The sequence below is a fragment of the Physella acuta genome, unplaced genomic scaffold (genome assembly GCF_028476545.2).
Source record: "Physella acuta isolate Inbredline_101_S28 unplaced genomic scaffold, ASM2847654v3 ptg001581l, whole genome shotgun sequence".
In the NCBI taxonomy this organism is placed as follows: Eukaryota; Metazoa; Mollusca; class Gastropoda; family Physidae; genus Physella; species Physella acuta.
In genome coordinates, this window is record NW_026733095.1 from 36,769 (window position 1) to 57,240 (window position 20,472).

General features: G+C 35.1%; 1 protein-coding gene across 1 annotated transcript; it reads right to left on the minus strand.

The window, feature by feature from the left end:
• Positions 1-112: 112 nt before the first annotated feature.
• On the minus strand, positions 113-20,472 carry LOC131928988 (multidrug resistance-associated protein 1). The gene is made up of 32 exons (XM_059285173.1): positions 20,385-20,472; positions 19,907-19,973; positions 19,635-19,817; positions 16,187-16,318; positions 15,820-15,948; positions 15,371-15,493; positions 15,136-15,197; positions 14,772-14,906; positions 14,104-14,304; positions 13,423-13,600; positions 12,937-13,105; positions 12,384-12,535; positions 12,000-12,137; positions 11,701-11,847; positions 10,433-10,517; positions 9,910-9,976; positions 9,519-9,645; positions 9,185-9,361; positions 8,723-8,890; positions 8,333-8,519; positions 7,435-7,531; positions 7,115-7,220; positions 6,320-6,557; positions 5,476-5,786; positions 4,817-5,016; positions 4,407-4,533; positions 3,161-3,262; positions 2,753-2,899; positions 2,165-2,323; positions 1,604-1,770; positions 948-1,142; positions 113-487 (listed from the first exon to the last, which is right to left on the minus strand). The coding sequence occupies exons 2-32, from the start codon at positions 19,970-19,972 to the stop codon at positions 373-375; spliced, it is 4,590 nt and encodes a 1,529-aa protein (XP_059141156.1). The 5' UTR covers position 19,973; positions 20,385-20,472; the 3' UTR covers positions 113-372.

Genomic DNA, 20,472 nt, shown 5'->3' on the forward strand with positions numbered 1-20,472 from the left:
ATCAACAGTGATATATAACCAGGTTATCAACAGTGATCTATAACTAGGTCATCAACAATGACCAACATGTAGTGAAATAACCAGGTTATCAACAATGACTATATAACCAGGTTATCAACAATGACTATATAACCAGGTTATCAACAATGACTATATAACCAGGTTATCAACAATGTCTATATAACCAGGTTATCACTATATAACGAGGTTATCAACAATGACTATATAACCAGGTCATCAACAATGATAAAATAACCAAGTTATCAACTATGACCAACATGTAGTGAAATAACCAGGTTATCAAAGATGGCTAACAGTCATGTGTGCCACGTTTACATACATCATCTTATATACATTGACAGTCTTGTGGCTCTAAGATACCAAGCCTGCTGTTTTAGCCATGCTGTAGAAAATGCCATCAGTATTCTTCAGTAAGTTTTGTGGTGTATCATATTCTTTCACCTCCCCCTTGTCTAACACAAGAATCCTGGAGAATTAAAAAAATATTGAATAATTTTTAAAAAATCAAATTACAATAGTTGTTAATCTAAACCTCTAAATAACTGAAAATAAAATATCACTAAATGTATGTGCAGCATAAAAACGGCCCATGACAAAACATAAGACCCCCGTCAAAAAGGCCAGCGACAAATGAACCCCTTCATATAGGCTCTCGACAAATAGGCTCCAGACAAATTGGCTCCCAACAAAATGGCACTTGTCAATACGGTTTCCGTAGAGACTAAGTCTCCGAGCAAAACATCCTTATCGATGATTTTTAGAGATACCTTTGCCAACATTTTAAAATAATTCAATGTATGCATCTGTAAAGGGTTAAGTTAAAAATGTATGAATGTCTTCTTTATTGAAGGTCTAAATGAAAGATTGCTTTTAGGCCAAAATAGATCTACTTTTCCAAGTATTATCTAATAAAGTAATGCCAGCACCTGTTGTAATCCATGATGGTGTTGAGTCGGTGAGCTATGGTCAGGATGGTACAGTTCTGGAACTCTTGTCTAATGGTGGTCTGAATCAGCTCATCTGTCTCCATGTCTACAGCTGCTGTTGCCTCGTCCAGTATCAGAATTTTTGTCTTGCGCAGCAAAGCCCTGCCCAGGCATAGCAGTTGTCTCTGTCCAACACTGGTGGGAGGTGGTTGCAAACAGAAAAAAGTAACTTGTTAAAACTATTTCTATTTTATTTTTCATTTAAGTTCATTTTTAAATACATACATTCATAAGGTGAAGAAAATCAACTAAATTAAATTTATTTTCATGTAACTTATTTGACTAGCAAAGTAGGTCTGTGTATTTGAGGTTATAATTTTTGTTGCAATTTATGACCCTAACTCAGATCATTTTCCTAACCATGACATGTATGTACAGATTCATCAGCAGCATTATGAACAAAATGATGTCAGGATATTTACAGATTTTCTCCACCCTCCCTTCTCCACATTGTTTATAACTACCAAGAACACTACCTCAGATTTTCTCCACCCTCCCCTCTCCACACTGATGTTTATAACTACCAAGAACACTACCTCAGATTTTCTCCACCCTCCCCTCTCCACACTGATGTTTATAACTACCAAGAACATTACCTCAGATTTTCTCCACCTTCACCACACTGATGATCCAACTTATCCGCCAGACTTTCAACAAAAGATTTCAGGTGTGCGTGTTCCAGCGCCACCCACAGAGCATCTTCCCCAAATTCACTGAATGGGTCCAAGTTGGTTCTTAGAGTCCCTTCAAATATCACAGGGTCCTGCAGGAAAATACCAGAACCATCAGCCAAACAAACACATTCAACAACAGATTTAAACAGTCAACACTTTCAGTTAGGCTCACGACCAACCTTCTTCTAAGAAACAAGGGCCATATGTTTTGATTGCACTGCTCTATGACTAGCAAAAGGTAATGTATTTTACAAAAAGTTTACCACTACTACACAGCTGAGAGGTACATATTTAGGCCATTTCCACAGTTCTTTGTACGTCTATGATTGAGCAGCCATGTTCCATTCCCTTATACATGTCCCCCAAATGAACAGTGTGATGTAAAATATGATTAAGAGTTGCCCGCCCACCCCCCATTTGACCAGTATAATAAAGTGTTGACATCCATTTGACATCCAAATTTAGGATGAAGAGTTGTCCCACCTGGGGTAGTATTGTGATCTTTGACCTCAGGTCATGTAGACCTAGCTGGCTGATGTCTATCTCATCAATAATAATCTTTCCACCAGCAGGCTCCACTAGCCTGAACAGTGCCTGTGTGAGTGAAGATTTGCCTGCCCCTGTGCGACCCACTATACCAACCTGAAACAAAATGTGACAGTAGAAAAACAAAATAGTGACAACAATATTTTCTACAGAATTAAATCTGTTTTGAGATTTAACACTTAAATAAGTAAACTATATCACAAAATAATATTTTAGTTGTTTGATGAAAATAAAACAGTTGTTTATAAACCAAACTACTTCTTTAAGCAAACTCAAAATTTGATAACTATTGTTAGAAAATTTGAACAATAATAGATTCATTTTTGTATATACTGACATAATTTGATTTTCTCAACCAAGTTCTCAAAACAGTGAGATTTAATATTAGATAATGTTTTGAAAAAAGTTTTAATAGTCTTTTTTTCCCTTGCAGATTAATTCAACTTTGCTAAATAAAAAAATGTAAAAAAAAAAAATCACAAATCACAAGAATACAAAATAATTTAGTTTGACAACAACAATCACCTTTTCCTGAGCATTTACTTCAAAGCTAACCGACTTCAAGACAAAGTCAAGGCCATCCCTATAGCGCAGACTCAGATTTTCAATCTTGACGTGTCCAGTAGTTGGCCAGCCAACAGGACTTTTGTACATGAAATTATCCCAGGCTGCCTGAAAAAAACAAATACATTTTACAGGCTAACAGGCAGGTAATTCATCTAAGGAAAGCTAGAAACTGGGGATAAGGTGGTAATTTGTTTTTTTCCATCAGTGTCAAATTCTGTATAGGCCTTCTGTATTATCCTCTCCACTGATGTATAACATGTCAGTGATAGAATAACAAGTTTCTCACCTCAGTGTCAAGTTCTGTATACTGTACTACCCTCTCCACTGATGTATAACATGTCAGTGATAGAATAACAAGTTTCTCACCTCAGAGTCAAGTTCTGTATACTGTATTATCCTCTCTACTGATACAACATGAGACTCAAGGTCACTTGTCATTCTGACCAACCAATTTAGGTTTCCCGTCACCTAGTAAGGGGTCACAATTTAATGTCTTAACAAAATTAAATTAAAATGATTTTTAAACGAATTAATTGAAAAAAAAAAATAGACATGATAGACATGATGTTTTAATTCTATCTTATTTTAAAGATAAGACTGCAAATTTATGCTGCTTTACGTAATTCTTTAACTCTAAATGAAAATATGATGGGTACAATTTCATTAAAGCTGAAACAGGTAATGAGTAATATACTTCAAGCTGATGACAGGTATAACAAGAGTTGCTGGGATTGAAAGGGTTAACATTAGTTGCTGGGTTTGAAAGGGTTAACAAGAGTTGCTGGGTTTGAAAGGGTTAAAATGAGTGTGGTGCCAAGTTCGAGAAAGCCTGGCACAGTCAGTGATGAAATCAAACACAAAAGGTCCAATTCAGACATACTACAGTTTTTTATTTACACATAATTCTTCAACTCCTACTATAACTATGTCCTAAAACATGACTGTCTACTAACACTATCTAACTGCAACTAAAACTTGACTTCCCACTACACACTCCCATGACCAATTCTAACACTATCTACTTTTCAACTGTCTCCATGCTCCACTTTGACCGACCTAACACGTCTGATTGCTACTTGCTCTAATGTTATCTCTAACTGCTCCCTAATCAGCTGACCATCGCATGTGACCGGTCATCTCCTGAAATTCTACTGGTGTACCTGACTACACTATGCTCTGTTTCTCCTTTCATCTGTTTGACCTCTAAACTATTTATAATATATAATTCACTTGCATCATCACAATAAGTTGCTGTGTTTGACATGGTAAACAAGAGTTTCCAGTTTTGTGAGGGTTAACATGAGTTGCTGGGTTTGACATGGTTAACATGAGTGGCTGGGTTTGACATGGTTAACATGAGTGGCTGGGTTTAACATGGTTAACCTGAGTTGCTGGGTTTGATATGATTAACATGAGTTGCTAGGTTTGACATGATTAACATGAGTTGCTGGATTTGACATTGTTAACATGAGTTGCTGGATTTGACATAGTTAACATGAGTGGCTGGATTTGACATGGTTAACATGAGTGGCTGGGTTTAACATGGTTAACATGAGTTGCCAGTTTTAGGAGGGTTAACATGAGTGGCTGGGTTTGACACGGTTTGACATACTTGAAATGCATAAGTGATGGAGAGTCCCATGATACCGCCACTAATCACATCCCTGGTGGCCACAGCTATAGTGGCAGCGGCGAATGTCACCACATTGCCCACAAACTCTAGACGTACACCAAGCCATCTAAAATAAAGGGTACACCCCACTTATGTAAGTTCAACTCACTATATATGAAACTTTATAAATAAATTGCATGTTTTAAAACTTGAAGATTTACAAAGCAGAGATTCATATGTGGCAATATAAATCAAATATCGCACACATACAATAGTACGATCTTGATATTGCTACTTTACAGTAGTATGGATTGCAATTTGCAATTTAGAGTAGCCTAGTCTAGAGCACATACTACAACATAAGTTTTGTATGGAGCACATTTTATAACTATTAGATCATATGGACCTACCTATCACTACTGTAAGTTATGAACATGAAGATCTGATTCAAGTCCACCTTGCTATCAGCCTCTTGTACAAATCTTTTCTCCGCTCCGAATGCTCGGATAACGCTAGCACCAGTCAGGGTCTCACTGAAATGGTTAAAGATGGGAGAGGTAGTTTTGGCTCCTAGTCGCTTCAGTTGACGGGAGGTGGTTATAAAAAACCTCTGAAAGAGATGTGTATAAAAAGATAATACAGCCTACTGACGTTATGATAATGTGGATCCTTTTGTTCAGAGGGATAATGGATGCACCCAAAGAGATGAAACACTCAGGGCTTGATTTTGATTGTTTGATTTTGGAGTCTTCTCTTTTAGATGGGTTGATGTCCCCAGCTAACAAACCTCATCTGCTTAGGAGTTCGAAATCATGAATTTAAGGTTAACAACCATGTGCTCTCCCACCTACCTTGCGGTTTGCATTATAGAAACATTTTAAACTGTAAAACTAATTAAAAATTAAATCAATCTGTTAATCTGTTGGAATATTAGTTTTTTTTGTTGTGATTAAAAAAGAAAAACCCAATGAAATCTAATGTCTAATGAATTGTACAAAAACTCAGTTTTTTTTTGTACAATATAAACTCAATTTGAATATAAAAGTAAAACACAAAGCCAGATACCAACCTGAATAAAGAAATAGAAAACAGCCAGGGGCAAGAGGAATGGTAGAAATATTGGCGTGCTATATGAGATAATAATCACAGATGACAGGACGACTAAACCACACTCAATCGAGTAGTGGAATGTCATGGGAATCTGCTCATCCACATCGTCCATGTCTTTAGAGAAACGGTTGATGATGCGCCCGACTGGTGTGGTATCAAAGAAAGACATGGGGGCGTGTAAGATGCACTGTAGCATGGAGCTGTGAAGTTTCCTTGAAGCGTGGATGCTGCGGAAGCTCTCAGTCAGTGAGTAACCCATCACAAACAAGGCTGCAGATGGTAAAAAAAAAATCATCAACAATAATTCTTTGTCAGTTACCCATAAAGGTAGCATGTAATACAAAATCATCTTCAATAAATTACTGAAAGATATAATACAATTACTAGTCCATACAAAAATGTCTTCTACTTCTTCATTTTTAATTCTAATATTGGAAGGGATTTTCTCAAACTTAATTAAGTATTAGGTGTCAAAAATTCAGTTAACTCCAATTTTAGCCTGCTTTAGCCAATTCCATCCAACAACAGACTACAAGGCAGCAGTTTTTTGATTTTTTAATTATCTCTCTTTGCTATCTAGGGGGCTGGCGTTGTTGGGCAGATAAAGCTCATGGTAGCTAAATCAAGCAATCCAATGTGTGAACTCCTGTGCTGATGAGGCTCGATTGAGCAAACATGAGCTTTACCTGCTCTACCACTCCGATCCCATAAGATAATTAAAATTTTGATGTCATATTTCATATATTAAGAAATAAAATTATGAATTCTAAATTCTGTAGACAAAATTGTAAAATTCAGCTCACTTTGAAGAATGCCAAAGATCCCATAAATTCCAATGTAGAAATTATTTTGATCCATCCTCTGTGTGCTGTTACTTGGCCATTTGGTGAAGTTGCCGAGGTTGGTATCATCAGTCCAGATACTTAAATAAACAGAAGAGCCCATACTAAAGGCTGTGTAGCCAGCATGGAACAAAATGATCAGGCTGAGGTAGAAGAATCCTATGGACTTTGCATACTGTTTATACACTCCTAATCTGACCTGTTAGTGGATAAATATTTACTTGATTAAAAATGCGCATTCAGATAGGTAGCGTTTGTTTTTTATTAAATAAAAAAATTTTAATTTGGGAAACTAAAAATTTGTTTCAAAAAGATTTTTATTAAAATATTTACATCTACTAACCCTCTCAAAAATTTTTTTTTCCTACTTTTAGCTGCATAATGAGTTGTAAAAAATGAAATGGAATCTTGCTATCAAGCACACCAAGTTATATATATCTTTTTAATAGCTCCATGTTCATTTTTAAAAGTTCAAAATTTGACAGGTGGAAAGCCACTAAAGCTATTTAATATTTAATTTAATTTTGTTTTCACAATTATATAGTTAGTCTTGTATAATTATGGAACAAACATGTTCCCATTTTCTTTAATTCCTTACCATAATAATACAATTAAAAAAAAACCATAGAAAAAAACATCATCTTCAGGAATAATAGCTTTAGTTTAAATATTATTAATGGAAAGATTATTACAATATTAATTTTAAAAAAAATTTTCCCCAGTGTTAGGCTAATGTAAAAAAAAAAAAATTGGTACATTTCCAGTGGCCACCATTTCTTCTTCAACCAGAGTATCTTGTTGACTTTGTTGAAGCTTCCTTTCTTCACTCAAAATCTCCTTTTTCTCTGAGATCTGTGTTATGCTATAGATATGAAGACTAATGTCAGTTTATCTAGGGCAACATTTTAAGTTAAAACTAAAAGCATTCATACAGATTATTTGAAAGTTATATGAAGGAATTTCTGTAAATTTTATTTTGCTCCATCACAAGATAAACTTAATAGTTAAATTTTACACAAACGTCAACTACAAAACTTTAATTCTTAAGATGTGAAAAATCTGATATTGAAACGTACGTAGAAGATATCTTTCTTAAAATATCAATGGCTGTTCCTTTATTTTCATTTTTCGCTTCAGACATCTGTTTTAGGAATATTTCTTGGAGTTCCTTTACTATAACATAAAATGGCAACATTTAAACAAAACAGCAATTTTATACTAAATAAAAACTTAAATCTAGACAAGATTTTAATAAAAACCAAACATTATTAATCAACTAGAGTACCCTTTGCATGTTGCTGGGATGTAGTCCTACACACCAGAGTGATAACATTTTATTTCGGGTTTCATCTATGCAGTGCTATATTTTTGCATCTTAGTTTTTGGAGTGTGGGGCATGCTGGATGAAACCCTTGACTGTGTGTAAATCAGCCTCCATAGTAGTGAGGTACAACACCCCTTGGTGACTTCCTAGGTTTCAGGGGCATCCCAGGGTGCTCTCGGGAACCACTGGTTACCCTTCCATAGGGCAGCCAGGTGATTTTGTTCAGTCATAAAATCTTATAGCCTGGCTTGACCCTGGTGTAGGGTGTTGTTCAAAAATATATGTAGTGCTCACTGGGGAGACCGGGGCACACCGGGTGACTCAACAGACAGGACTGGTAGATACTACTGGTGAAGTAGTACCACTGACCCCCCCCCCCCCCTGCAGGACAGCCAATCAATGAACCCAAGGTGCTAAGGTAGTTGCTGGAGAACTCTGCCATACCGCACCCTACCACTTGGTCACCGTCCTCTGAAATAAATTTTTTAAATGGCAGAAACCTTCATAGGAGTATTCTCAACAATTTCTCAAAGTTTTCTGGCAATACGATCAATATGTATATATATATATATATATATATATATATATATATATATATATATAAATAAAAGATGAAGCATGACATTTCCATCATTATGCCATCAACTCACATTCTTTACTTGTAGTATCATCTTGATCAACTTTCTGGGTAAGGAGTGTTATCAACTTAGCGAATGGCCCATTGTGTGTCATCAAGTCCTTGAAGTGTCCAGCTTCAGAGATTTGACCTCCAGTCATTACAATGATATGGTCAGTACGAGGAAGAAACTGGATTCCATGGGTCACCAAGATTCTTGCCTGAAACAAGCAATTAATTTTAGAATCTAAATGAGAGTAATCATAAATACTTTTATTCAATATAAAAACCTAAATTTTTTAAATGCAGATAAAGTTTAGTTTTAAAAATTGAAAATCATTTTGAACTCAAATAAAATATCCATGAAAACAATAATCCATAACCATACAAACAACTTATGTTATTTCCATTAAACTAGGATTACCTTCCTTTTTAAGAGCCCAGCCTCGCTGATGACTTGATCAAAGATGTGCTGACCAACATGAGAGTCCACAGCACTGAGAGGGTCATCCAGCAGGTAGATGTCTGACTGGGAGTACACAGCCCGGGCTAGCGCCACACGCTGCTTCTGACCCCCTGAGAGGTTGATACCCTGCACAAATAGAAGAACTGATCCTGTGATGCCATGTCATAACATTCTATAAAAGTAGTGTGATAGACTGATTTAACTTAAACATGTGTCATAAGGAGAGGAGAACTGGTTATGAAAGCTAAAATCCATTTTCAAAAACTGTTAAAGAAAAACATGGAAGTTACATGTAACAATCTTAAAGTAATCTAAATTTAATTTCTAAACTGAATGAACTCAACCAAATACACAAATAATTGAACTGAGTGAATTAGACCAAATAAACTGTAGTTAATAATTTGCACTGAACCAACCCACCTTTTCACCAATCTCCGTCAAATCCCCAGCAGGCAGGATGTTCAGGTCTGGTCTCAGAGCACAGGCATTGAGACACTTGTCATACAATTTCTGGTCCAGTGGTCTCCCAAACAAGATGTTGTTTTTCAATGTGTCGTTCTGTATCCATGCCTGCTGTGAAACATAAGCCAAACTACCCTGCAAAATAATTTAAAAAGTAGCAATGTGCAATACTGAACACAGGCAACGAATATGTGAAACAAATAATAAAAACATTCACAGAATAAAATATTTTGCAGAAAAACCCTTTTTTTCTAATTCTCTCTTAAAGCTGGCTATCACAATGTTTCCTCACCTTGATGTTGACCCTTCCTTCTATTATCTGCATCTCTCCCAGTAAAGCAGACAACAAGGAAGACTTGCCACTGCCCACAGTGCCAACTACAGCCACTAACTTGCCTTCATCCACACTCATGTTGATGCTACAACCACAAACACACATATACAAACTTCACTGAAGTAACTTGCCAATTTGATCAAGATTTTACACAGAAGTAAAATTAACTATGATAATTTTAAAAGCTGTTAACTTTCCTTATTTATATTATTAATTATATAAAATATATGCCATTTGTACTACCAATTACACTATTTAATTAACAACATTATTATTTCAACTATGCTATAGACAACCATGAATGGAGAAACAAGCATATTATTTTGTTATTCAGGGTATACAAACTAACTTTTTTAAAGTGATCCCAAACTCAGAACTCCATCTGAATGTACCCCTCTCTATGTGGACGACATGGTCTGTAATTAAGACAATTAAATGTCATATTAAAAAAAATTATCCTCCCTAATGATAATGTAGGGAGAACATAGCGTTTTTAAAATGGTTCGTCTGTGTTTTTTGTACACCTACTAAATCATGTACTGTAATATAACATGGAGAAATTAGACTTTTGTGAGCCTTTATATACCATGACATTTAATTTTAATGACAGTAATAGTTCTTTGATTTTTGTGGTAGTAATGAACCTTTAGTTTTCACAACATTCAGCTATGTGACTTAAATTTTTATAACAGTTATTGGCCTTTAATTTATATGATTTTTCAGTTTTCATGACAAAATGGGCCCTTTATTTTCATTAATTCAGGTAGCCAACACAGTAGATACTCTGTGGTGAAATTCAGCCAGGATACTGTTCTCTAAAATCCCTCCATTTTTTGTAATTTAAATTATTTTAATTAAGTAATTAAGCTTACCTAACTGATCTGTGTGATGAACATTTCCTTTATCCAGATCATCATGACAAAGAAACTTCTCTATTCGCTTAGCTGAGGTAACAGCCTGTAGAATAAATAATTTACCTGTATACAATCGGCCTTCAAATATTGTTTAACTGGTTCAATAAACAGCTTATATTGGCCACTGAACACAAAATATTGTAAACAAGAAAAATGGCCCGTTGAGGAAGGATACAACGGGCGCTAGGTTGATAGTGCTGGCTATTTTCTCGGTACTTTAATTTATACAAAATATAGTCATAGGCATATCCCTAAACCATGCACCTAATCTCATTCATGACAAAAATCGCATTTAGAGTTTCTTTCAGGCAACTCTACTTGGGAGGAGGGGGCTTAGCCCCCCTCCCCCCCACACACCCCAAAACATGTCTACCATCCCATTTAATGAAATATAATTAGATCTATATACTTTTTTCCAGTGTCCGCCCCTTCCAGAAAATTCTATCCCGCCCCCGAAAATTTCAAGTACCCCCACCCCTCTCCGGGGAGGAAAAGGTCTGAAAGAAACACTGGTCGCATTTGTAGATCATACAAACTAAAGGAAGAATCTGGGCGGGGCTTCGCCCCTACCAGAAGAGATGCTTGAAAAAAAAACTGCATGCTAAACACTTTTTAGATTAGAAAAAGTTCCCCCCTCGGGGGAGGAAAAAGTCTGAAAGAAACACTGGTGTCGCGCTTAGCCACTACCCGAAGAATTGCATTAAAGAAATTGCAAGAAAACAACTTTTTAGATTAGACACATTAATTAGGCGGTAATTTTATTATAGAGTATCGTTGAAGAAATTTCTTTTGAGTTGGGGAGGGGGGGGGGGGGGGCTCAGACGTTCTTATGCGGGGGTGGGGCATTGCCCCTACCTGAAGAATTATATGGAAGAAGCTCTTCACGCAAACCACTTAGATTAGACAAAATTGCCTTTTTATTCAATGTTTACTCGAGAATCAATGAAGTCATATTACTGTGTGCACTCTCCGGCTTGATATTATTTTCTATGTGACGTCATATCTCGTTTTCGTTTCTCTGTGAAGGTTTTTAAATTGCTTGTGTTTTCTCTAGAGCGTTCTTGTCAGATACATAGATAGATAGATACATAGATAGATAGATACATAGATAGACAGCGAAACTATTATTATAGATGGAAACTGTAATACAAATTATTCTCCATTAGATATTTTTTGTACCTTAAAAGATAAAAAGAAACATACAAGTAAAAAATTGTAAACACTACCTTTATTATATCTGTAACAATCATAGGGGCAAAGGTAATAGCATAGCGCAAGATGTCCAAAAGTGAAATAGCAACAAAAGCTGTTTTAGGGTTCAGGTAGTGGTCACTAGACAGGTACACATAACTCAGGAAGGTCAGTAGGGAGACCTGTGGGGAAAGAAAAATATAGTTCCAGTTCGATCTAAGCTGAATCTTTTTATAAATAAATAAAGTCTGTGTCCTGGAGTGGTGTGACCATACAATCCATTTATCTGAACCGATGCTTCCATTTTACACTATCATTGAGTTTTTTAACCTACCAAGAATGGTGCAACAGACCATGAAAAAGATAAGCTACACCCTAAGAGGGAAAAACGACGTAGTTTCTGCAGTTCCTTATCACGGACTTCAAGTATTCTCCTTTCAAAACTTTTCTCCCATGCAAATAATTTCACTATCTGAAAGCAACAGGGGACTATTATAACGTACAATAAAAGTAAACAGCAGTTGAAAAAACAAAATCTTAATACTAAGTGGCATAGAGTATTAATGTTAACCTAAAAGTCTTGACTTCAGTTACGTAACTTTGGGTGAAAAAGTACATACATTTAAGAATGGTGCTTCCTACACTAGGGTCACAAAACATGAACTTAACTTCATCTGCATATAAAACATTGTGTAAATGGGCACAGGGAAAAACAAACCTTGATCCCACTAAGAAGTTCATTCATAATTTTTATCCTCTCATCCTTATGAGCCATCAGCTTAATCTGTAATTTGCCCAGTTGGGCTGAGATAAACCCATTGATAGGGATAAGAAGCACCAAAAAGCCAGCACCAACAAAAATGGATATACCTGGAAAAAGGTTTAATAGTTGTCTTAAAACTGAGTTGGCTTGGAGTTTTGAACAGTTACCCCATCGGATGGATGGTAGGGTGTACAACTGCTAACCTGAAAGTCTTGAGTTGGATATCTGACATTATTAAACGGTAGAACAACTGACTGTGAACACAAGCTCTCAAATTAAGGACAACACTTTGTCCTGTGTCAAAGTCTGGGGAAGTTCATGTTGCTAGGCATGGTGCTTATTACAACATAATTAGAAGCCCTTATGGAACATGAATGTTTCTAAACTCATCCATAGATACATAGACACAACTTAAAACTTTACTTTTACATAAAATATTTTTTTAGCTATATATAATATCAATTTGGGATACATGTTATAAATTGGGAAACATTTCAACTACCAGTACCTATAATGATGTATAGAAGATATATGGATACAACAATCTGTAATGGACTTGACCACATGGCCCAGGCATAACTCATCAGACTTTCAATGTGGCCAGCATCCACAGACATCAGGTTGACCACCTCACCCACAGTTGATTCTTTCCTTGCCACGTTGTCCATGGTCAATGACTGAGGACAAGAGGCCAGGTTTTGTCAGACAGGGATGTGAAAATAATAATGTACATCAAACTTTAAAAAACAACAACTGATCATTGGTAATTAACCAAAACAAAGTTATAAAATAATATAATGCTCTTTGTTTTATAATTTTAAATTTAAAAAAATTACCACAGAATAGGGCAGGACTGTGCGGTAAGCCAAACAAATTGCTTTAAATTTGTCAAGTACATATCACAGCTAGTGGACTAGTATGATAGCAGTAGATGGTGAATTTTAATTCTAGGTTTCAAGAACATGTCCTAATGACAGCGATATAATAAACTTACTTTCCTAAACACTGAAGATATGATGGAAGCCCTGATTCTCAGTCCAAGAGAGGTAGACTGGTGATACATCTGGTTAAACAGGATTGACTGCATGCACATGGACAAGAACAAAGTCACAGCCAGGAGGAAACCATGCCATGGTTCAGATTCCTTGTTTTGTACAAAGTCTACGAGAAACCTTTAAGAAAATTAAAACTAAGACAAAAGCTATTAAAAAGTAGTGTTATATAGTCAAAAAAATTCTATTAGAAAGATAATTTGAACAATATAAAATTTTCAAGGGGTAATATAAAATGAAGTAGAAAAAAAAGTAAAGCTCCCCTTCCAAACCTGACAATCTATGGGGTAAGTGAAATAGAGTTTCACCTGCTAATGTGACCTCAGCATATGAAGGGATAGTGTGGTCAGCACTATGCCCAGCCACCTTCCTTTCCCTAACATGAGTTAGGTACCCATCAGAGTTGGGTGTACTCAGGGAGAGTCTACTGATGTAAGAAAAAGCAAATTATAAAGTCTTGTAAAATTTATTAAACAAAGTATCTAAAAGTATTATTTATTTATACAAAAAGCCTTTTAAAAATTTACAAAATATTAAGACTATTTAAAGAAATATGCAAAAAAGAGTGAGATTTATTTTAAATCTTGAAAACAATAGACCTAGTCTAAAAAAAAAACTCTTACCCTAAGAGAAGGGGATTACACAGTAGCAACACATCGTGAAACAACTTCCAGATCTGACTAAGAAAATATTCTGCCCAGAAAGTTTTGAACAAAACTGAAACAAGTGAAGGCCCTTCTTTCAGTTTTTTGACTTTACCATCTATTCTTTGACTGGATGACATGGGAGGATGCTCATCTCCAAGCTTTCTCTTTCTCTTTGATCTAAAGAAAAGAAATAACATTTTATAAATGCACCCTAACCCTCAAAATCTTATAGTTTGAAATAAAAAAATAATCGAGTTTTAAATTAATAGTAGATACATTTAAAAATAACGCAAAAAAAAAAAACACATTACAAATCCATTTAAAAAATAATGTATCTTTATAAAGACTGCCCATAGAGTATGTGACTGGATGGTGTGGTCAGCACAAAGGCCAGGGCCATCTTTACTTTCCCTAACTTAAACCAGGTACCCCACTGACATGGAAGGACACAGGAACTTCCTACAAACATGAACCAGAGAGCCAAACGTGTGATTTAAAGTTTAGGGATCATCCATAAATCACACTTTGTTTTGGTTGAATTATACCAACTCCTCACTGTAAAGGCTAAAATTTTGTTTGTAAAAATTACTTTACAAATTCAAGTGTTACACTTTCAGTTCTGACAAAGCAAAAACTTGTTTTACTTTCTTTGAGCTGCCTCTAATGCTGGGGTCCATCGATTTAAAAATCTTGGCAGAATGGTTTGACATTTGTCCCTAGGGGCAAGATCAGGCATCACCTTCTCTGTCAGGGGCTGCTTGTAGCCTTGCTTCATGATACTGTTTAACAAGACAAATTAAAAAATAATTTATTTTTCCTTAATGATGCTGCTCCAAAAATAAAAGGAATTACATATTAAGCTATACAATTTATCATGATAATATTTCATAAGCCAAAGTAAAAAAAAAAATCTACTATACAAGTAAAAATAAATCCTTATTAAATATTTACTCTAAATACATTTTCTTAAGTTATTAACTTTATGTTCAATCTTTTTGTAAAATTTACCTTTGCATCCACCAGAAAGTGAATCGAGATGGAAATGAAGCATTGTTTTCAGGACTTGGTTTCTAAGAATATGAAGAAAAATCAAGTTGACAGTTCAAAAAAGTTATTCCAACAAATTATAGACACTACTTGAAAAGTGAATTCTAGGAAATATAAATATTGTATTTAATTATTTTATTTAAATTCATAAAGGAAAAATAAAATAAAACTTATTTAAACATTGAAATACACATACCCTATTTTTGTTAATAAAATGTATTTTACTTTTTTCAGCAAAAAAATGTAATAGAAATTCCATTATATAGCAGAAGAACTGGACGTAAAATGTTGAGAAAACAAACAAATCTGTTGCATACACCTGTAAAAAAACATTATTTTTTACTAGCCTCTAATTAATTTAAACAGCCTTGTGTTTGAAGATATTCTTATGTTGTGTTTATTATTTTTCTCTTAATAATTAGCACTTCTGCTGAGACAATGTATGTGATGACATGGTCAAGATTATTAGCCTGAAAGTCTAGTGTTCAGTTCTTGTGTTCCCAACTCTGTTAGGCACTTGATCAGAGAAAGTAAAAAAAAATTTTGTATATCTTAATGTCTAATTGAGTACTATACTTGAAGTTATTGTACATTTTCCTGTAGAAAGAGGCAGTGGATTATTGCAGCCAACTAGACAAGTTTTACCTCTAGCTTTATGTAGGTGTAGAAGTGAACAATGTTCGTGAGTAGCAGCAAGAGCCAAAATATGAACAAGATCCCTGATGTTACAAAGCGCTTTATTCTTTCTGCTATTGTATAAGCAAATGCTAGAAACTGGTAAAAATAGAACAGTAATTATAATAAAATAATAATAGGCCCTAATAAATAATTTATTCTTTTATTAAAAGCAATTTCTCAGTCTCAAATTTTAACACTAAATAAAGATACAATTTCTATTATGGAATAAAATTAATTAAAAATAAAAATTTCACATTTATTTAAAATTAAATGTTAATGTCAAAAGTACTAAAAAAAAAGTAATGTATAATATCCAGAAAAAAAATGTAATTACCAAAGTTAAAATGAGTGTAGCTTGGTCAAAAACATCAGCTTTTAATAATCTGTCTGGTGAAGTAATTCCTTTCTTACTGATAACATTCAGTAGGTTGATAATTGTTAGAATTAGTAGAGCAAACAAGATTACCTAATAAGAGAAAAGACACTTCACTGTACAAATGAGCTAACCTTCTTGATCAATAAGAATTAGGTACTAGGATAAATTTTGAAAATTGGTTTAATAGGGAAAGAACCACTACAGTTAAAAGGAGCAAAAAATTACAATAACAGAACAGTTTTCCTTTTTGATGTAGCTCAAACGGTTAAATAGTTATGATTTTTTTTCGTATTAAAAAAGGCGATTTTTTTAACATAGGTTTTTTTCCAATTTCTGTGATAGAGTTTTTTTAAGCGTTTACTAAAATTGTCCTAGCTTGTAAACCATATGGTCAAATTGGTTATAACTTTGCAATATCTTTATCTATCATATATGCAAGGATAGTAAACAATAAAATTAGAAATTTATGGGCAGAGTTAAACAAAAACAGAAGTAGAACAGGGTACCCCCCCCCTATTTTTTCATATCCAGTGCATTCATAAAATCTCAGTTAAAATTTTAACACTTTGAAAAATTAAGCTCAAACTTGCTGAGAATGATGAGCTATGGATGTGTCAGTTATTACAATCAAAATAATATTCATAACTGAAAAGATTTTTGTTTTAACTGCTACAAAGCTGATAAATTATACAATTTCGCAAAACCGAAGTCTTGTTGATGTGAAATGCAACATGATGGCAAATTTGAGTTATTAAGCACTTAAGTCTCAAAATTTGCCTGGCTGTAGATGACTCTATTTTCAAACAGAAACAATCAAAATATGTGTTTAAATCTATCTGTTTGACAAAAAATAAGGGGTGGAACAGGGTACACCCCCTATTTTTAAATACGAAATTTGTTCATACACTATTTGTTTAGGCTCAATCTATTTGAATCTAAAGCTAACAACTAACTAGAGTGAAGCTCTAAAATAAGTGTGTGTGATGGTTCTATCTAAATAGTTGACAAATAGGTAAAGGATGGTAAAAATGTAAAATGCTGAGTCATCGACACACCTGACATCGTTGAAAAACTGAGCGCTTATATTTAAATTTTAAAAAAAAAAGGCACATTATACCTATTAGAAATGTAAGGTGTTTTATTCGTATAAATGTAATAAACTTGTTTGTATACTTATATATATAGTTTAATTTAAAAAGATGTGTTTCTGCTTATTCGTTAATATATTACATTTCAGGAGATGTTCAACATTGGTTGGTTTTTAAAGGAAATAGTTCATATCACAAATTAATTAGTTTGCCTAAATAAAAGATAAACACATTATTTATTTTAATAGTTTTAATTTCTCTTTTACATAGTGTTCCATCATTAGACCATATAACTGTCATTAGGCCATGTAACTGCTTATCATATTGTAGAGATGTGCTGGTTTTAGAAGTGTAGGTTCTATCTGGAAAAGTAAAGAGTACAAGTACATTATTTGCCTTCCCATCAAAATAAAAAGGTTTTCTGAATACACCAAATATTTAATGTGTATTGTTAATACCAGACCTTCCTTTCTTCCCCCCCCCCCCCCCCCACTACCGTCAATATCAAAACAACGCTCGCCACTATCGCCGGCGTCAAAACAGCGATCGCCGGCGTCAAAACAACGTTCGCCACTATCACCTGCGTCAAAACAACGATCGCCACTATCGCCGGCGTCAAAACAACGTTCGTCACTATCGCCGGCGTCAAAACAACGTTCGCCACTATCACCTGCGTCAAAACAACGATCGCCACTATCGCCGGCGTCAAAACAACGTTCGTCACTATCACCGGCGTCAAAACAACGTTCGCCACTATCACCGGCGTCAAAACAACGCTCGTCGGCGTCAAAACAACGCTCGTCGGCGTCAAAACAACGCTCGTCGGCGTCAAAACTACGCTCGTCGGCGTCAAAACTACGCTCGTCGGCGTCAAAACAACGTTCGCCACTATAGCGGGCGTCAAAACAAAGCTCGACATAATCGCCAGCATCAACACAGCGCTCGCCAATATCGCCTGCGTAAAAGTAGTAAAACAGCGTTTCCCACTATCGCCAGAGTCAAAACAACGATCGCCATTGTCAAAACTTCGCCCACCACCAACGCCCGAGTCAAAAATGCCTTCGGTACTATCACCAGTGTCAAAACAGCGTTCGCCATAAGCGCCAGAGTCAAAACAGTATTCGCCACTAACGCCCGAATAAAAAAGGCGTTAGCTACTTTTGCCGGCGTCAAAACAGCGTTCGCCATTATCGCCCGAGTCAAAACAGCGTTTGCCACTATTGCCCGAATCAAAACAGCATTCGCCACTATCGCCCGAATCAAAACAGCGTTCGCCACTATCGCCAGAGTCAAAACAACGATCGCCACAATCGTAATTACAGTAATACAAGCATATCAGCTAGACTAAGTCACACAAGTGTTAGTAGCGAGACCCGACAACTTCCGGTTCACTTTCACTTCCAGTCTGTAAACAGTTAAAGTCCCAAACAGTACACCAAACTGTGAAGCGTTTTGCAGCTAAGAGACACATCCAATCATTACGATTTTTTACAGTAATAGAGAAAAATGGATAAGAATGGAGATTATGCAAAAAAATTTCAAGTAGAGCCCATAGAGAAGTTTAGGGAATAAGTCAAACTTACCTTATTTTCAATGAAACACTCCATAAAAAATAGTCCATGAAAATATTTTTAAAAAATATATAATACGCTAAGTCCATTTTTCTTCAAAATAATACTCCTCGCAATAAAATTGACCAGGCAAAAACGGAGAATAATAAAAATTACGAAACACTCGCACTCGCGCGTCCGCCAACTCTCGGTATTTGGGTAACGGGAGGAAAATCTCGCCGCGCATCGAAAAACGGGAGCCAAATCCTAGTACCTAATAAGAATTATTAAAAAAGATACTCTCGATTCAAGCTGTTTATAGTTTTATTTTTATTTTTTGCCAACTATAACCTAAACAATGGGATGGCATGGTCAAGTGGTACAGCACACAATTAGAAGTTGCAAAGTCTTAAGTTTCAATCCTGGGCTCAAATCGGCAAGGTGTTCTTAGGCCAACCTAGTCTGATAGGTACCTTACTGAAGGTGGGAAAAATAAAGACAACTGATCATAAAGCTGATCAAATAAACCTTTGATATGCTGATGTGAGAGAAACAGATGAAATCAATTTCATCTGCTCCATGGATCATCTAAACTTATTTTCTTATTACTAAAACATGTATTGATCATATGGTGATACAAGGTAACAATTAAAATTAACACTGTTCTGTTAAAAGATTTACAAATATACAAACTACTTAAGCATTCACATGCACCATCAGAACAACACTGCTAGTTATTTTTACATGGTTACAAATAGAAAAACTTACCAGTTTAAAAATAAACAGTTTACTAAAGATATGGCCAGATTGGATCCTACTGGAACTGGCCAGGTACCAAATATAGAAGGGTGCGGTGAGCCACAGCCATCCACAGGGTATCCAAACGAGGACGGTTGACTGGAAACACTTAGTGAACTCTGGCCATGTGTTGTACCAGGTCAAACCTATGTCCTAAAATACGCAAAAATTACATTGCCTGGCTCTTACATTGGTTATTAATGAAAATAACCCTATACATTTATTGGCTGATAAAAACGTACCCAAAGTGGATCATCACAAAAGCCATTAAGTTTATTATCTAGAAGTTGATAGCCGATGTTATTCATCCTGTGAAATCAAGAAAACACATGAAAAGTTCAAAAGAGAAAAACATGACAACATCAAAAGATGCTTTTCTGTGAACTTAAAATCTTAAATAAAGAATTGTTCCTAGTTTAACAGGGTGTTTTTTAAATAATCTATTTTGATATAACTGATTCACAATTATTATATAAATTAAATATATAGATCTAGCTAGATTCTAGTTAACATTATTCTAGAGTTTGCTGGCACTCAAATAAAATAAGGAAATGGAGAAATATTTTATTAAAATATTATTTTAAACTTAAACATTTCATATAGAGAATCTAGATCTAGTCATAATAGATTCTTCTAGACTTCTAGACTAAGATCTACACTGAATCACGATGTATGGTGAACCCATGATCTCTAATTTATCTAATGCCAAAACAGTCTTACTTTTGTTAAACTCCCATTAGGAGATATCCTATTCAAATAGCAGAAATTCTGTCATGCATTCCAGACAGTTGATCGAGACAGTGTGAAC

Coding starts and splice junctions, on each gene's coding strand:
- LOC131928988 (XM_059285173.1), bottom strand. CDS start 19,972: ATGAATAACATCGGCTATCAACTTCTAGATAATAAACTTAATGGCTTT. Junction 15,198..15,370: donor ATTTTATTAACAAAAATAGG/GTATGTGTATTT, acceptor TCATATTCTTAG/AAACCAAGTCCTGAAAACAA. Junction 9,977..10,432: donor TCATCACACAGATCAGTTAG/GTAAGCTTAATT, acceptor TCTTAATTACAG/ACCATGTCGTCCACATAGAG.